This window comes from Hydra vulgaris, chromosome 04 (genome assembly GCF_038396675.1).
Source record: "Hydra vulgaris chromosome 04, alternate assembly HydraT2T_AEP".
In the NCBI taxonomy this organism is placed as follows: domain Eukaryota; kingdom Metazoa; phylum Cnidaria; class Hydrozoa; order Anthoathecata; family Hydridae; genus Hydra; species Hydra vulgaris.
The window spans coordinates 40,955,401-40,975,565 of NC_088923.1; the positions used below are offsets into that span (position 1 = coordinate 40,955,401).

General features: G+C 26.2%; 1 protein-coding gene across 7 annotated transcripts; it reads left to right on the plus strand.

The window, feature by feature from the left end:
- Positions 1–6,171: 6,171 nt before the first annotated feature.
- On the plus strand, positions 6,172–18,432 carry LOC136079809 (uncharacterized). 7 transcript variants are annotated; one of them, XM_065796356.1, is made up of 6 exons: positions 6,172–6,475; positions 11,921–11,981; positions 14,313–14,405; positions 17,001–17,118; positions 17,353–17,743; positions 18,315–18,432. In XM_065796356.1, the coding sequence occupies exons 1-6, from the start codon at positions 6,217–6,219 to the stop codon at positions 18,329–18,331; spliced, it is 939 nt and encodes a 312-aa protein (XP_065652428.1). In that variant the 5' UTR covers positions 6,172–6,216; the 3' UTR covers positions 18,332–18,432. The 7 variants fall into 7 exon arrangements, with proteins under 7 accessions (XP_065652428.1, XP_065652425.1, XP_065652430.1 ...); XM_065796353.1 differs by having other exon boundaries at positions 17,353–17,765; positions 18,315–18,415; XM_065796358.1 differs by having other exon boundaries at positions 17,353–17,738; positions 18,315–18,415.
- The last annotated feature ends 1,733 nt before the right edge of the window (positions 18,433–20,165 follow it).

The following is a 20,165-nucleotide window of genomic DNA, read 5'->3' on the forward strand; positions in this document are numbered from 1 at the left end:
CAAGATCTAAAATCTTAATATACGTTTATTTCGACTAAATCTAAACGCTTTATACACGTTTATTAGACTAGATTTAAACGTAAATTAGACAAAAATCCAAACGCTTTATATAATAATTCTATATAAGACGTCTAAAATACGTTTGAATATAGACGTTTTATGGGCGTTTGTTCTAAACGTTAATCTGAACTTCATTCTAAACGGATAATCGAACAAATCTGAACGTTTTGTCGAAACGTTGTTTTGACATTTAATAGACGTTTGTGTGTTTACTATGTGCATATCGAGGATTTTCTGAATAGAAGTTTTCCAAAATTTCTTGTACCATCCATATTTATTTTTGACATTAAAAAATCAGTAAAGTCGCGACATAATATATGCAGTGGTCATTACTAGCTCTGCTCCACCAAATTTCTTTAGCAAATGTAACTAAAAAAAGCAGTGATTTTTTTGGTGTTTCAGATGGCTAACTTCCAGACATGGAGCAAACTCCAAACATTTGTATGTTTATACTAATGTCAAATAATGAGGCTTAGCAAAAAATTGCGTTGATTGGAGGCTGGGAACGAGAAAACCCTTTGACTTCATCCGCCCTCCCCATACCATACACACACACCAAACGTGAGGGGCAACAAGTTGATAAAACATTTTTTGTACTATTCTCAACTAAACTTATATCCATTGATAAACTTTAAGTTTCGTAGCATTATCGCTCAGTGTTCAAAAATTATGACAATATAAAATTTGTAACCCCTGCAAATTGAGGGGGGTTTAAACTTTATATGTTCATGATTTTTAAACTCTGAGAGATAATACTATGAAACTTAAAATTTATCGATAAATTTAAGTCTAGTTGAGAACAGTACGAAAAAATATTTTATCAACTTGTTGCCTCTCACGTTTGGGGTGAGGGGGGGGGGGGATGAAGTCAAGGGCTTTTTCGTTCCCAGCCTCCAATCAATACATTTTTCTTTGCAAAGTTTCATTGTTTGACATAAGTATAAACATTCAAATGTTTGGAGCTTGCTCCATTTCTGGAAGTTGCCATCTCAAACACCAAAAAAATCCTGGATCCGTCATTGCTTATTTTAGTTACATTTGCTAAAGAAATTTGGTGGAACAGAGCTATCTCAAGCGCCAAATAGTTCTGGATCCGTCACTGAAAATAAGCTAAAATGCGCCTAAAATAAAGAAATAAAAATTTACTAATTAAATCTCTTGATTTTAAAAAAGATGAACACCTAGTATTACGCAATCATACTAGCGTTTACAAAATGAGTTTAATCTGTTCAGTTGCTTATAAAACTTACGAAAAAGGTTTTTGCAGCAGAACTCATATTTTTAAATTTTGTCAATGTGGCCATCAATAGTTTCTAAAACATCGGAATCCTTTGATTTGTAGGCATTTAGAAAGGTAGATTGTCACGAAAAGAGTTTTTTAACTTTTTAAACCACGGTTTAAAATGGCGCATCCGAAACATGTTTATTATTTATTTATTAGTCCTTTTGCTTTCAGCTGTTGTAAGGAAGTAAATCTTGAAAATGTAGTTAAGTCTAATTTAATTATTTAACCCATGAAAAATAATTTTTCAGCAGTAAAACGAAAATATTTTTATTTAACCGAGTCACGGGTGCGTCTTTTTAAAGTCCCCCATTTACATATTTAATTAAAATTACTACAACTGTTTGTAGGTACGCTCTTGTCAGTTTTTAACTGTTTTTGACTGATATAACCACATTAGACTCTAATTACTCTAAAAAATCTCATCTTACCTTTAATTTTGAGATAAGAAGCTATACAAATTGTTTGTTTATTATATTTGTGTAAAGAAATAATTGATAACGTTCAAGAGTACTAATGATTTCGATGCCAATATTTACTTATAATAATATAATATACTATACACATTAAAATATTCAAATGATGTTGCCTGTTATGTTGGTGGCAAGAATAAACAAGATGTTGAAATTATTTCAACGTCTATATTTTCGTAATATTACGCATTTTTGAATGTCTACTTTCTAATACCTATATTTTTGTTTTGTTTTAATTTCATTTTAATTATGCCTATTTAAACTGCGTGACTTAAGCTGTTATGTAAATCTTCTAACCAATGGCTATATTAAAACTTTATTATAATATAGTATACGTTTTTAAACGTCGATCAAACGTTTAGAATAACGACTTATATAAGTCAAATAAATTCCTATTTTTAAATCAGGTGACAAATGTAACATTGCAAATTATCGTCCTATTTCAGTTCTTTCAGTTTCTCTAAAATATTAAAAAGAACAATGTAGAACAGAGTCTGCAATTATTTTTTTGATACTAAACTTTTATGTAATAATCAATTTCGCTTCCAGAGAAACAATTCTACTGAACACGCCATTCTCCAACTAACACGTAACATTTCTGATTCTTTTAAAAATTCTCATTATACACTTGGCGTATTCATCGATTTGTCTAAAGCTTTTGATACTTTCAATCACCGCATTCTATTTAAAAAATTAGAACTCTATGGCATTAAGGATAAATCCCTAAGCTGGTTTAAAAGCATTCTGAGAAATCGTAAGCGGCTCTTTAATATCCATGACTCATTTTTGCCGTTATTAATGAATGTAACAAGTAGTGTCCCACGGGGATTGATAGTTGGGTCTCTATTGTTTTTAATATATATAAATGACTTTAACAAAGCATTTTATTTAACCACTATAACTTTTACTGATGAAACAAACCTATTCCATTCTCATGAAAAAATAAATACACCTTTTAATAATGACACAAAAATTAAATAAAATCTCATATTGTTTTAAGAAAAACAGGTTGTCCATCAATATTGATAAAGCAAAATGGACACTTTTTTACCCATTACCCAGAAAATAAATGTTTGCCAAAAACGATGCCCGACCTCTTTATTCATAATGCAATACTAAAAGGGAAAAAGTTACAAAACTTCTTGGAGTTCTTGTTGACAAAAACTTATCCTGGAAACAACAAATCCATAATATCTCCATGAAAGTTGCTAAAAGTATTGAAATTATATATAAAGTTCAACATATGTTAAATAAACAAATATTAAAGCAATTATATTATTCGTTTATTCACTTCCATTTTATGCAAATATTGTATGGGGTAGCGTGCACAAAACTAAACTTACATCTCCTTATCAGCATCAGAAACACGCAGCTCGCCTAATTAATTTTGTAAATCGTTTTTCAAGTTCAAAACCATTTCTGAGAGAAATGAAAGCCTTAATTGTATACGAGATAAATGTTTATAATATTTTAAGTTTCATATTTAAATGTAAAAATCATTTATCTCCTAATGTATTATAAGCATTTATAACGTAAAAACAATAAACAAATACAATATTTGTAGTGGAAAAAATCTCCAAGAGATTTTATGCCAAACTAAATTTAAACAACTATTTCTAACAGCGGTCCTTATTTATAGAATAAAATAGTTTTGCCTAATTTTGAATTTTTTATAAAAAAGGACTTTAACGTCTTTTAAACGAAAGTTGAAAGAAGTAATTTTTTCAGCAGAAAATAAATTTTCTTGTATTTTGTTCTATTATTTTATATACTTTATCGAGTATACTTATATTTTAAATTGCACAGTTATATATAGTTTATGTTGATTTGTTTTTATTGGTTAGTTTGATTTTAATTATTATTATTATTTTTATAATTACTATGAATAATATATTTGAAATTGATCTTCTAGAAGTCTTGCCGATTATATTTGTAATAAAGCTATTCTGTAATAGGCAAAAAAAACATTTAAATATATAGATAAAACAATTGAATTTGCAAAAAACCACACAGTTATTCCTAAAGAAACAATCCGTATAATAAAACATTGTAGAAAAACCTTACTTTATTTTAATAAGGAAGCTTGGAAAAAGAAAAACATGCACAACTGCTTTATTGTAACAATGGGCAGTTATGACGGAGCAGAAATTTGTGAATTTGTTGGACTACACATTTTAGATTTATTAAGTAAAATAATCAATATAAATGATTTAGGCCTTTATTGCGATGATGGTTTAATAGTAATGCATAAAAGATCTGGTTCGCAGCTCGATAAAATTAGAAAAGACATAAAATTTTTAAAAATATTGGCTTTCATATTGAAATAAACATAAATTTAAAAATTGTAAACTTTCTTGATGTCACATTAAACCTCTCTGAAAACTCATATTAGCCTTTCAAAAAACCAAACGATGAATTATATTATATTAACATTAACTCAAATCATCCACCTCAAATTCTAAAACAAATCCCAATCTTAATTGATAACAGGCTATACCAAAACTCCTCTAATGAAAATGCATTCAATTTCTCTAAACAAATATTTGAAGATGCCCTTAAAAAAAAGTGGTTTTGAAAATTTTGAACTAAAATTTGATCCTTAAAAAAAGAATACGAAAAAGCGAAATTGAACTAGAAATGCAATTTGGTTCAACCCCCCATATAGCAAAAATGATTCCACTAATATAGGAAAAATATTTTTAGAATTGGTCGATAAGCATTTCCCGCCCTCTAATAAATTGCATAAAATTTTTAATCGAAATACAGTTAAAGTTAGCAGCTGTTGTACAAAAAATATGGAAAGAATTATAAAAGGTCACAATAATGCTTTGATAAACAAATAGGAAACCCTAAATAAAAAAACTACAGAAAATTGTAATTGTAAACAAAAAAACAATTGTCTAATGAGTGGAAGTAGTTTATAAAAAATGTGGGATATAAATGTGTTGTTTCCTCCAAGAATGCACCTGATAAACAATATATTGGCATAACAGAGGGTGAATGGAAAAAACGTTTTGCAAATCACAAGCAATCTTTTAAAAATAAAAAGTGTTCAAAAGACACCATGCTGTAAAAAATATATGAAAATTAAAAGATAAAAATATTGATGATTTTATACTGAATTGGTCCATCCTTAAAACGGCGCCTGCATATAACAATATTTCCAAAAAATGTATACTATGCCTACAAGAAAAATTTGAGATAATTACACCTGCGAACCAAGAATGTTTAGTAAACAAATAATCGGAATTAATTTCTAAATGCAGGCACGAAAACAAGTTTCTCCTAAAAAACTATAAAAATAAATGAGCTCAAATCATAGTTACATTAAGTTCCCCTTTTAAAAAAAACCTTTTTCTAAAAAGCATTCATTTCCAAAGAATTATTTTAGTAATAGTGTCAGCAAATTCCACAAATGTGTGAGAATTTACATTAGTTAAAGACATATGGGAATTCCTGTAATTTAATATTTGGTATAAATTAAAGTTTTATTAACTTAATCTTTTATTTCTGATGATTCTTTTTTGATGAAACAGTGTAAATCAAGAAAAATTTTTGTTAAGTGATTTTCTACTGATTTATAAATGCTCTGTTCTTTTAAGAACATCGAGCACTCTATGTTGTAGAATACGATTTAAAGTTGTTTAAATATATATATATATATTTATATATATATATATATATATATATATATATATATATATATATATATACATATATATATCTTCATATTACATATGCACCACTTTGTAGTATTAAAGTTTGTATCTACAAATTCCATCATTGCTTGTATTTTCGTATTAACATTATTTACAAACAACTACTTCTCTATACAAAAAAATAATTTCTTTAAATTCAAATAAGTTCATTGATTAACTCTGCAAGTCTTAATCGTTATAAAGGCTAATTGTGAGCATTTCAAGGATTGAATAATGGAAAATACAATTACTTGATAACTTATTTTTTCAGTATGTTTTTCTTATGCAAAAACAAAAGTTTTCGAGAGTTTTTATATGAAAAGTAGTGCTTATGTATATATAAAAGTATATTATAAAAGTAGTTGCAATAGAAGTTGTTATGGCAACGGAAAAAAACCACGTTAAATTAAATAGTTTTAAAATATTTCCGGGAATTTTTGATGGAATTTCCCGGTATAAAAAAAGAGCAATATATATATATATATATATATATATATATATATATATATATATATATATATATATATATATATATATATATATATATATATATATATATATATATATATATATATATATATATATATGTTCTTTTTTTCATTAAAAATAAAAATTGATTATTTTTTTAAAGATTAGATTTTGTATAATTAGGTTTTTACAAATAAATATTTTTTTAAATTGCAGCAAGTAGTTGATTTTTAAAATGAAGCAAAATGAAAGTTGCGAAACCTTAGAGATTTCAGAAAGTTTAAACATAGATGAATCAATAAACTACTTGTTTATAGATGAGATTTGTGAGGCTCTTCTAAATAATGTATCATCATCCTCAGAATTGATTAGAATCTTAGAATTAAATGGATTTGATAGAGTTGATTTAGATGACTTTTTGAGTTTACTCATTGACCTTGGAAGAATCAATCTTGTTGAAACTATTATAGAAGCATTTCATGGATCTGCAACCGGTGTGTATTTAGTTATTTTTCAAAAATTTATTTTAAAAACATTTTAGACTTTGTTACTTTATTATTTTTTATTTAGACAACTAAATTATGCATAAAATAAATAAAATAAAATAAAGTTTTTTTTTAGTCTAAGCACAAAAAAAATATTAAATACGTTTTAAAGATAACTCTAACACTAGAATGAATTTTAAATAAATCTTCAAGTCATTTAAGGATCGGATCTTTGAAAAAGTGTATTTGAATTTTCTGACTTGAATTTTAAACCATAGTTTTATATAACCTAAGAAAACAAAAAAATTACTTTTCCATGGTTTATAATTATTAACCATGGAAAAGTGCTTTTGTTTGTTTGTAGCATTAATATGTTATGTTGGAGTGTATGAATTGATATTGTTGTTATTAGTGTAATTTAATACTAAAATTTAATAATAATATATTTTAATCCCTTTTATTTTATAATAGCCCTGAAACAGTCATCTGAGTGGATATATATATATATATATATATATATATATATATATATATATATATATATATATATATATATATATATATATATATATATATATATATATATATATACACAGTGTGTTTCATAATTCACAGTTACTTTCAGGAATCTATGTTCATAAATTCATATTCATAAAATATAAAAGTAGGTCTCCTTTTACTTTTATTTATTGAATCAATACAATATTCTTTATTAAACTATTACTTTCATTATTTTATATTACAGTCAAAGATCAGAGGAGCTTGACATCATCACTGAGAGATCTCAGCTACAGAAGTTGGAAGCCAGTCAAAGTGCAATTCTTAAGTGAAGCTGATTATTAAACACAAATAACTTCTTGTCAGGCAATATTGAATAAGTATAATAATGCCAGATGTCATGAAAATATTTTTTTCAGTGATGAGTGTGCTTTTTATGCAGAAAGTAAAGGATCACAAATCTGCATGTGGAACATTTCGACTAAGTACTTGATTGGGCCATTTTTCATGGATGGTTCCATAAAAGCTGATTCTTATATTCAGCTTTTGCAGACACGTTTTTTTCCAGCTCTAAATGAAAAACGCATTTTTCTTTCTTCACATTTCCAGCAGGATGGAGCACCTGCTCACACTGCCCTAAAAACGAGGAAATTTCTGAATCAAAATTTTGCAGATCGCTGGGTAGGTAAATTTGTACCGACTCCCTGGCCTCCATGTAGTCCAGATCTTTCCTCCTGTGACAATGCTCTGTGGGGGACATAAAACAGTATTTTATGTATAGGTCAGATCTCCATTTTAACATCAGTTAAAACTGCAAGAATCTGTCTGAGTTTACAAAAGATTTTATAATTAGGTTCTCACTATTCTGCAGCAATTGTGATTGGTGCATAATAGTGAGAGCCCTCAAATGAGCACTGTGCAAACCATTACAAATAACTTACTTACACTGTTTCATGTTGGCGCATTAAAAATCAGGTAAAATGCTTTATAATATGCAAACATAGATGGTGGAATGAGTCTATTGCAATGAAGGAGCTCACTAACACTGCTCCATGGTGGCACATTAAAAATCAGGTAAATTTCTTTGAAATATGTAACAAATGATGGTGGAATAAGTTTATAGCAAAAGATGCCATAACTATAACCCATAAAATGAACAGAAAAAGGCATTAAAAACTTAGCTTTTTTTTTGTTTAGATAAACCTTTTATGGATGAGGTTAGCTTTTGTATATATAAGAAGTACTTGTTTTATTATGTCCTTTGTTTTTATTATGTTGCGTATATAAGTACTTGTTTTATAATATCCTAGTTATCATGAATATCATTTTATAAAAAATATCCCAAGTATTTATACTGTGTTGTGTATGAGAGAGTCATGTTAAATAATTTAAAACAAAGGTTTGTAACAAGAGTTCATAGTTTTAAAGGAACATAATTAGTGGTTTGTTATTGCTAAAAGATATATCATGTTTCATAGCATAACTAGAGCATAAGTACAGTAAGTTCTATAGGTCCTTCCCAGTAGGCACATGACAGTTTTAAGACATCTTAAACAGGCATTAAAACATACATGTATTAAAATATTTTTTAGGTTTCTAAATCGTGTCTTGTGCCTACTGCATTTACTGAGAGCGAACACACAACAATATCACAAGTTTATCAAACGTTGTTGATAACAAAAAGACCTAAATAACCTATAGGAGTTGTGTTAAGTAAGGCACTAAGTTTGGTAATATATTAATTAAATAGCAGATAAGGCAGTACATCTTCTTGATATATATATATATATATATATATATATATATATATATATATATATATATATATATATATATATATATATATATATATACATATATATATATATACATATATATATATATATGTATATATATAAATGTATATATATACATATATATATATATATGTATATATATATATATATATATATATATATATATATATATATATATATATATATACGTATATATGTATATGTATATATGTATAAGTATAGAAATATATATATATCCCGGCCAGCATGCCCAGATGGGTTGTATCCCGGGATTGCGTGGGCATCCGGGCATGGGCTTGATGTGGGCTTGTCATATGATTTTATATGGGTCCCATATGGGCAAATTATTAAAATTACGGAACTCATTATTTACTATTATTATTATATAATTTTCGTATTCCGTCATTTATTTTGATTGGAATATAATAAAATAGCATTTAAAACTTGTTTTAATTTCGAGTGTTCAGTTCATCCAAGGCAGCTAGATTATGAATTTGTATATTATGCATCGGGAATTTGTTAATTGCGCCAATTTGCAACGCTATGGTTATAGTGAAATATTAATTATCAAATTATTTTGAAAAAAACAGCGAACATTTAGTAAGTACTAATGTTTTGTTTTGAAAATAGTATATTTACTATACATATGTTTTATAAGAAACTGATCAATTTGTTTTAAACGTCATTGCTTGTATAATATATTATTTTATGATAAAAGGACAGAAAATAACTTACTAGTACTTGTACTGATGTAATTATTAGGCTTTAATTTATTGGTTAGTGGTTAGTAATATAATGCATTAAGTTAATTATCCGGTATCTTTAAATAATTTCAATTTAAGCTTTCAACAATTTTCCGAGATGCCATCGATCATAAAATATGTTGGTTATGTTGTCATAAAATTTTTAATAATATATTTTATTTTGTGAGTTCATATTTTACTGCGATAAATTTTTTATTATCTAAGTTAAATATTTATGAATATGGCCAAAAATTTTGAATGTTGTCAAAGAACAAAAAGGAGGCGAGTGAGAAGGGCAGTGGATGAGTTACTAAAGAGTGTGAATGAACGTAATGAAGAGCCCGACATTAACAATGACTTAGGTCTGTGTTATGAATCAGTTAATAATATAATGACCAGTGGAGATGTAGAAATACGTTCTTGCATATTGGATGAAAATGAAATTGATGAAAATTTCAAAAAGATAGATAATAATCTTTCAGATGTATCATTGCAATACGAATTTTAAAGTAAAAGCCAATTATTTAATAGTGAAGCAAGTACGTATGATCTTACTGATGGAAACTATAGCAACAATGAATCCAATTTAACATTCTGACAAGTTTGTAGGCAGTAGCAATGATGAAGAGAATGTTTGTAAATGTGATATTCGTGATCAGCTAGCTACGTGGGTAGTTAGACATAATATTTCTACTACTGCAGTAACAGCTCTACTGCATATTCTATGGTTGGCAGGTTTAAATGTTCCTAAAGATGAATGCACTTTGATGGAAACACCTAAGAAGGTTTCTAATATCATCGCCAGAGCTGGTGGATCATATTATTATGTTGGAGTAAAAACTGCCTTATTGAGTGCATTATCGCAATTAAATGAATCGACATTATCAGACATTTCTGCACTATCTTTAAAAATAAATGTTGACAGCATTCCACTCTTTCATAGTTCAAATATGCAACTTTGGCCAATACTCGGGTATGTAAATGAATTACCTAAAAAACAAGTTTTTTTTATTGGACTTTATACAGGCAAGACAAAGCCAACATCAGTAGAGAAATATTTAAATGATTTTATTTTAGAAATGAAGTCTCTGTCGGAAGGTTTAGAATACCGTGGAAAACGACATGACATATTTATAAATGCAATAATTTGTCATTAAATGTAGAGCTTTTTATTAAATGTATAAAAATTGCGGTTACAATGGCTGTGAACGCTGTATACAAGAAGGGGTCCATTTGAAATATAGAATGATGTTTCCCGATACAAGTTCAACTCTACGTACTGATGCGGGCTTTATCATGCAAAAAGATGAAGATCACCATATCGCACTTTCACCGTTAACTGAATTGCAAGTAGGACTTGTTACACAATGTCCTCTTGATTACATGCACCTTGTATGCTTGGGAATAGTTAGGCGGATCATATCTTTATGGATCAAGGGCGATTTAAAAAATAGATTGTCTGCTAACACAGTTAATAAAATATCTGAAAAACTTATATCACTTAAAAAATATTTTCCTAAAGAGTTTGCGAGACGTCCAAGATCACTGTATGAGTACCAACAATGGAAGGCAACAGAGTTGCGCCAATTTTTATTATATACTGGACCTACTATTTTATTTAATTTGGTTTCTGATAATGTTTATCGTAATTTCTTACTGTTAAGCGTGTCTATGACATTTTTACTTAATCCAAAGTTGTGTAATAAGTTTTACGATTATGTTGAAAACCATATACATATATATATATATATATATATATATATATATATATATATATATATATATATATATATATATATATATATATATATATATATATATATATATATATATATATATATATATATATATATATATATATATATATATATATATATATATATATGTACATATGTAAATTATGTTAGTGTATTTTACAAATAGAGTGCTCAATGTTCTTAAAGAACAGAGCAATAATAAATTAGTAAAAAGCACTATCTAACTTTTTTTCTTCAACTTGAAGTTTCACCATTGCTGGATCATCAGGAAGAGTTCTTCCTGATCATGCAGAACTCTTCCCTGATGATAGCAATGGTGAAGTTTAAGTTGAAGAAAAAAGTTAGATAAGTGTTTTTTACTAATTTATATATCTACATATATATGTTAGTGGTTTGTTATATATATATATATATATATATATATATATATATATATATATATATATATATATATATATATATATATATATATATATATATATATATATATGCATATAATAATAATATAAAATAAATTGTGTAAATTATTTGTAAAAGCCAATTTTACAAAACTGTTTTTGCACATACCTGTAAATTAAAAGATGTTGTACAAAAATAGTTTATCTAAAATTGAATTGAATAAAAAATTTTTAAATGAAAAAAGTTTTGAACAATATTTAGAACCAACTAACAAGAGCATAAATTTACAAATGTCAAGTTCTCTTTTAACTCTACCTTCTGGGTATGTAACTAATTTTATTTTATTTTTTGAGTAAAATTAACATGCCAATGTTTTACAGTGTTTTATTTTCAAATATATTTGTCAATAAACACATAAATAGCATAAGAATTCAGAATTATATTTGTTTAATAGTTTGTTTCACATTTGCAAAGAAAACACCTTTTCAAGCCTGACAACAATGATTTGAACAAATAACTAATACATGATTTTATTATTATTATTTGCCAGTTTTTAAAAATATTTTAGACAGACATATTTGACAGGTATTTTAAAAGAAGTACCTGAAATTTTATCAGCTAACTTTGAGTTGTTGAAAAATAATATACTAAAAAATACTGTCGTTTACTAATGCTAATAATTTAGGTAACTTTAGTATTCTTCATTAGTATTATTTTGTGTCAATCAATATATTTTTCTTATTAAAATATTTTTTGACTTAAGTTCTTGCGAAATTAAGGATGTTAACTCAAACTTGTTACAAAAATTCACAGTATTGAAAGTATTTTTTTGCTATTGAATTGGTATTCTGAATTGATTTGTCAGTGACTTAAAAGTCTTAGGAGCTTTTCTTTTTTCCACTGTTTGTAGAATGATTAGGAACACACTTTATTTACTAACATTTATAGTGTATTAAACTAAGTAATGTGACCTGTTTAAAACATTAAAGTTGGTGTTTACATTAATGTTAACATTAAGCTGGTATATTTATAATCTTCTAAAAATTTTCTTTATCTCCATCTTATTCCAAATACCCCCATCAATCAGGAAGATTATTTATTTTCAATTTCAATATGATTTCACTTCTTACCTGCTTTATTGGTAATTGTTTTTTCATACTTTAACAGAATTCCGTTGAAAAAACTTAAAACTGGAAATACCTCCAGTTTCATGTTTTATGTTTGGACTGTCACCACCAACAAATATTTCTTTTATAACACAACAAACAACTTTACCATTTAGATTCTTTGATTAATTAAGGCATAAAGATTATGAACAGTTTTTTTTTATTGTAATGGTGCAAAAATGCAGAACTAAGTATCTGTGCAAAATGAATGTTTATAAATGTTTTTACTTTTTTAGGTTCAAATTCACAAAATCTTTTACAACTTTTTCAAACATCCTTTTCTAAGCAGCAAATAGCACAAAACCAATTGTTATCTTTTTTTTATTTTTTACCATTCGATAACAAAATCTCTATCTTTATCAATAACCTTACCTTTATGTATTAGTTTTTAATGGTTTTTTACTGGTTGAATCAATTTTAATGGTTTTTTTTACTGGTTGAATCAAGGAACTAGTCTTCTTCAAAGATAGATGTTTTTATTGACATTACAGAAACATATCTATATCCTATTTTCTAAATAAAATCTCGTTTTTTGATCATTTTGAAAAAAAAATTGATTGGTTTAGTTGTGTCTGTATATTTTTTTTTGGTTGAAATCAAAGATCTGACAAATTGTTTTAATTTTAAAATCTTAATAATTTTAAAAACTCAAATAGTTTAAAAATTTAAGACTAATTTGTCAGTCTTTTGACATTTTTGTCTTTTTTTGACATTTTTTCGTAAATCTTTTGCTGCATTTTTGTCTTCTTTTGACATATTTTTGTCAATCTTTTGTTGTTTTTTTGTTAACCATTTGATATATTTTTGTCAAACTTTTTTTTCAAACTTTTTAAACTAGCCTCAGATAGAAAAATTTTGAGGCACATACCAATATTGATATTTTTGGTGCTTTGAAAACTGGCACAAATATACTCTCAAAAAACAGCTTTCTAAATCATTTGTTTTATATAGATTTAAAATTTCATTATAATTTGATGCTTGATATGACCATATAGCGTTTAGAACTACAAAATTATTTGAACTTTCACAGTTTTAAAATATGTCAAAAATTAAAAAAAGACGTGGCTTTTAACTTATTTGCATGGGTCTTTATTTAATGTTAAACTACTGGAAAAAATCATTTAAAATATTGCTTAATACAAAACCTCTAAAATCTAATATGATAGTATAATAAACTTAGATAGTAAAAACAATTATATATGATGAAGTTATTTTTGTCTACTCTTGAACTATATATTGCTCACAAAATTTTGGCATTTTATTCAATTTATATGTGATACATATAATTGATCTGCTATTGATTTGAGAATACTCCTTGATCTGCTTTTGAATTTATTTTATTCATATAAAACTTTTAATTTTTCGTGTTTTCCATGGTTACATAATCTCTAACAAGAACTTTAAACATATCTTGTATGTTATTTAAATTTTCAAAATAAAGACTTTTTATGTTATTTTGTATGACTAAAGAAGTTTTTTTTGATTAGAGAATTGAGCAATGCAGCTTCAAACAATGACGATATTGAAGGTTGGCATAACGAAGTTACAGAAAATCAACGAAATCATCTTTCAGATAAACTGTATTATTATTATTCTTTTTTTTATAAATTTTTTTGTAATTTGTCTTAATGTACTGCTTTTAAGCTTGTCTTTCTTTGAGTTTTCTTTTTGATTCCAAAATACTACTGTAAGTTTTTTTTTTCAAATAAAAAAATAATTTAATCTATAAAATAAGTTGCTAGTTTGAAAGAATGCCAATCATACATTTACATTAACATTGCACAGTGGGCCAGGTGGTGGACAAAACCTGAAAAATAAAGATTTATTATATTCAAAACCATATAATAAAACATGTTTGTAATACTCTAATTTAAAGTGAAAAATTTGAAAATTATTTGAGTATAATAGTATCTTTTAAAGCCACAAAAATTATTTGCGTTTTCATGTATAATGAAAAACTTTTTTTTTTTAAAAGCATTAAATTTTTTTTTTTTTAAGTATAGCTTTAATAAACAGTAACTTCTAAAATTTTATAAGCTTACAGAATTAGTTTATATATTTAAAATATTTAACAGTAAAGCTTTTTTTGAAAAGAAATCTAAAGTAAAGATCAGTCTCTATAATACACTTATAATCTGGCTTTAAAATAACGAGGTGAATTTTCAACATTTATTACTTTTATTTTATACAAAAAGTGTCATATAATTTAGGGAACCTACGAGAACCTATATTAAATACTTGAACTAGTAAATGCAATATGTATACAACCAATTTGAACTAAATACATTGCCCCTAATTTCCACTTTTGGGTTTATTTAATATTTTAAAACAATGACTTGTAACTTATGTTATTTGCTTGACATCAACTTTTATTTCTTGTAAACAAAAATACATGTTATTTTGTTTGTTATTTAATTCAATACAAATTGCACTGTTTACTTAACAGTTTTTTTGTTTTTTTGTTTAGTAATAAATTAAAAATGGTGACATTTACGGACTTTTACAACAAAATAAACTAGTTCCTTATGATATACCATTATTTTCATTGAAGTTAACTGTTCTAGTTTCTGCAGATATTAAACTAGAGGACTCTGAGTGAAAAACTTTATAAAATTATAATGTAAAAAATTAATAGCTGCAAACAATGACAATACTTTTTTAGAGAGAAGTAATGAAAATTAGCTAGCTCAAGATTTTCAATACACCTATGGTACATTAAATGCTACATCATCAGTTGAAGTTGGAACCATTTTGGCTCTTTTGAAAAGCTTGTAACAGAACAAAAAGAATAAGCCTAAGAATGTGAGTAATATTTTATTTAGCCATAAATTATTTCATGCAATAAAATCAAACTAAGAAGTGAGTTTAAGTACGAAACTGGCACAAAAATTTCTGAAATTTGAAATAAAAACCCCATTAAACCTGCCTTAGATATATTCACGTGATGAAACTTTATCATTAACTGTTAATGGTGATATCAAAATCAACATACCAGCTTCTAAGAAGTGGTGCTGAAAAAAAAGGCTGCCACATCCTTTATATAATAGTATAAGATCTTCAAAAGCTAAATGCTATCTCAAGAACATTCAAATAAATCGCTAGTCAGTACAAATATCGCTAAAAGATCATCTAAAACACACTCTTAAAAAGCTATGTGATATACAAACTATTTTGATATACAAACTACTTTGCTAATCACAATGCTAAGGAATTAACTAAACTAATGTTTATATGCAAAGCTGGTTTTGATGGTGCTACAGGATATAGTGTTTACAAACAGGTAAGTTAAAATGAAAATAGTGACGTATGAAGAGTGCCTTTTGATTATTTGTATAGTACTTTTAGAACTCAGTAGATTTTATAATAATAAAAATGTTGTCATATCATTCACCCAGAATCTGCGGCCAATATATTAAAAATAAAAGTAATACATTATTATATATAGAGATGATAAATAATCTACAGACTTACTCAAAACGTTGTGAACATGTGATAATTTATATGGATGATAGAGTACATATTCACTTACTCGTATTTTTTATTTATTCCTATATATTTATTTATATATTTCAAATCGATTATATAATAATATAGGTAATAGAGTTTTAAATCTAGTGATAAATTTTCATTTTTTCTGAAGTATAATTTAGTGCACATTTTTATTTTTAAAGTTTGTTGCATCAATTTTTGTTTTAAGTTTATTCCACCAGAAGAGTTTGTTATTCAGTTCCACGATTTTAAGAAGTTATATGATAGAAAATTAAAAAAATTTAAATCCGGGTTTAAAGTTTTATAAAGTTTGTTAAATAATTTTTAGTATTGGCAACTATTTAACTAAAATTTATAATAAAAGTAAATATATCTTAATAAAAAGTGATTCTTTGGACATATAAAGGGTTTTAGTAAAAAAAAAAAAGATCAAAATAATTTTGTCCACCATATGTCTAATATCCGGCCCACTGTGCATTGCTTGAGATTCTTTTAAAAGCGATCTTTTCCCACTAATCTAACTATGGATTATGTTTATGTAATTTATATGTGATTTTTTGAAGTTATTTAGAACTGTCTTTTTTAAATGTAATTTGTTTTTATTATATAATATCTTTTATAATAAAAACAAATTACATAAATTTTTATATAAATGTAATTTGTTTTTATTATATAATATCTTTTAGAGAATCATCAATTAAAATCACATTAAAAACTGATTTTCTAAATGATAATTACGTAGAAAAGCTTAAAGTCTATGTAAATGAAGCAGAAGTTGCAGCATATATTAATGCAAGAAGCAAGGTATTTTCTATTGGTGTTTTTTGTAAGTTCATAAATGTCTTTAAATGAAATGTTTAATAAAATAGTTTTTTCTTGTTGCACAAAATTATCAAAACTATTTTGTTTCTAATTATCTTAATTTTTTAATCATATACCAAATTATCACCTATGCAACAATTTTAAAATGACTGTTAACACAAAATGTATGTTTTCATATTATCTACTAATCATGATTAATTTATGAATTTATTTCAGGTTGAATATATTCAGCTTTTAGAAGGAAAAGTTTTGGAAATACAGATAAAACTCAAAGACCACATGCAAAAAAAGTATGAAGAACAAATAGACCCTATAGAAATATGTATAGAAAAAATGCTTGAAACAGATGAATTAATTTGTATTAACAAACCATGTGATACTAATGAAGTAGATAATGAAAGTGTACATAAAATCGAGGAAGATGCTTACAAAGTACACATTCAAAATATGATGAATGAAGAAGAATTTGAGGAAATAATGCTTGAACCACAAGAAACCTATAAAAGTATGGACATTCAGAAAATGCATGAAATACAGAGAGATTTTAAAGAATCATGTATTGAAAATAATGACAAAGTAATTTCAAAAATATGCAATCACCGGCAAGGTTTTACTTTGCTATTTTCAAAGTAACTTATTATTTTTGCTTGAAAAGTGTTAGCATAAATTTAAAAGCTGGTTCTAAAGATAAGCCAGTTTTTTACATACTCCACATCAAAATGACAGTCTTAAAACCAGGTTTGGTTTTGTACTACTTCTACTACCACGACTATTACTATTACTGCTACTGCTACTTGAATGATACATAAAATAAATAAAATAAGATATGCAAATACAATGAAACAAGTACGTAATAAACACATTTAAAAATCAGACACTGGGCATATAACATTAGGTCACAAATTTATGACATTCGTGACCTAATCAGACATTCTGAAATTTTAGTTTTTCAATACGAAATTTAATTACCATAAAAATGGTACACAGGAACATAAAAGTTATACAAAATATAAACTATAATTTAAAATGTAAATGAAAAATAATAATAAAAATAATTATAATTATAAATAATAATAAATATAATATTTTATACTTAGGTAATCAAGACGATTGAAGCTAAAAAGATATTTTATACTTAGGTAATCAAGACGATTGAAGCTAAAATATTTTATACTTAGGTAATCAAGACGATTGAAGCTAAAAAGATATTTAAAGAATGTTTTAGTGAATCTCAAATGTTTACTACGAATGATATGTAAATCGATGAACTTGAGCTTTAGACTTTAGAAAAGAAACATTAGATACTTCTTATAAAACTTAATTTAGAAAATTAGTTTTTGGAGTGGTGTTTGGTCTTCCGCAGATTTCTTCTGGATTGATGCCATCTATTATTGGATCTTTTTTGCCAAAAGTACATTATAAATGAATTTGATAATAATATAATATACTTCATTATTTAACATAGTTAATTTTAAATGGTTGTTACTTATACACATTATATAAGACGAATTATTAAACATGTTTGTATAGTTTATATATAAATGTATTAGATTATAATATACTTGATTTTGGTTTTATTAGACATGTAAAATTATATTCTAATAACACAAATAATAAAATTTTATTCTTATAACAAATACATTTAAAATGCATTTACTTAAACATTGTTTTAAAAATGACTAATTTTAAAACAGCATAATACAACCTTAAAGAAGATTAACCTATTGGAAAATTAAACCTTATACTGGAGATCCAATTAAGGAAATTTATTAAATTCGTGTTATAATTAAGAATAAATTCATAAAGTTCAATACCCAAATAACTAATTGAATCAGCGAACTCAATAGGATCCTGTAAAATTTCTATATATTATTGCATTTAATGTAGAGACACCAGGACCCGAAAGAAATCAGTTTTTTTATAAAACAAGAATGTTACAGGATTTATGAAAATCTTACAAAAAATAAACACTAGGAGAATGGTATCAAATAAAAAATAACACATTTGTAATAATCCTCAGGGACGTTGTGCTTCTATAGATTATATATTAACAAGTTTCAAAAATAATGATTGGTTGCCCTAATAACGTAAACATAATTTTGATGGCATTTAGGAATTAACTTTTTGTTTAATACTTTCATTTGGTTCAATATTTTCATTTGATGTCAGTCTGATATTCTTTTATAACATAATGCATTTTTAAGATAAAATATTTTCCTGATAATTTTGAAATAGGTTTAGGTAACTATGTGGTTTAGATATGCAGGTGCCTAAGGTAAGCAATTGTATATATTTTGTATATATAAACAAAGTATCTAACTGTAATTTTATAAATGATAAAATGTTTTTTTAATGAATTCATTGATGAATGACAAATAAAAAAGGCTAATCAGTAAATTCAATCATAGTTTCTATATTAAAAAAATATATAGTATAAAAAAGTGCTATCATGTATTCTTAAATAACCATAATAAAAGTTATTATGGTTATTTAAAAATACATGATAAAGTAGGGGAGAGTGGGGCACAGCTGAACACGGGGCACAGTTGAACAAAGCCATCAAACATAAAAATCAACACAATTCATTCATCTATGCACAACCGCGGACGTTACACAGTGTAACGCTGATCATTTGAATTTTTGAATAAAATTTGATAAATATTCTTTGTTGTGAAGCATGATGTAAACAAATTGATTATTTCTTTTCAATTCATAGACAATAACAATTGTGATTTCTCGTAAGTTTGTCGATAGATCGTGAATACTTTTGATTTTATCAATAGATTTTTAAAACACGTACTTAGAAAATGCAACTGTACTCGATGATTTTGGCAGATTTACGTCTGGTCATGTCAGTAGACCGGTACAGTATGGGATGTCTTACTGAACAAAAATAATGGGGCACAATTGAACGTGTTCAGGTGTGCCCCCTGGTTTGTTTGACATGCCCCCATAGTTCATGTTTGGCTTTAAAATAGGCTTTCGCCTAATTAGGGCTACGGTGCTGTTAATTAATTCTTAGATCTGCA

Bases quoted from the DNA above. Each gene is read 5' to 3' on its own strand.
- LOC136079809 (XM_065796353.1), top strand. From the start codon at position 6,217: ATGAAGCAAAATGAAAGTTGCGAAACCTTAGAGATTTCAGAAAGTTTA. The intron at 11,982-14,312 runs GTATGTAACTAA...TTTTTTGATTAG, and splicing joins CTTTTAACTCTACCTTCTGG to AGAATTGAGCAATGCAGCTT. The intron at 17,119-17,352 runs GTATTTTCTATT...AATTTATTTCAG, and splicing joins ATATTAATGCAAGAAGCAAG to GTTGAATATATTCAGCTTTT.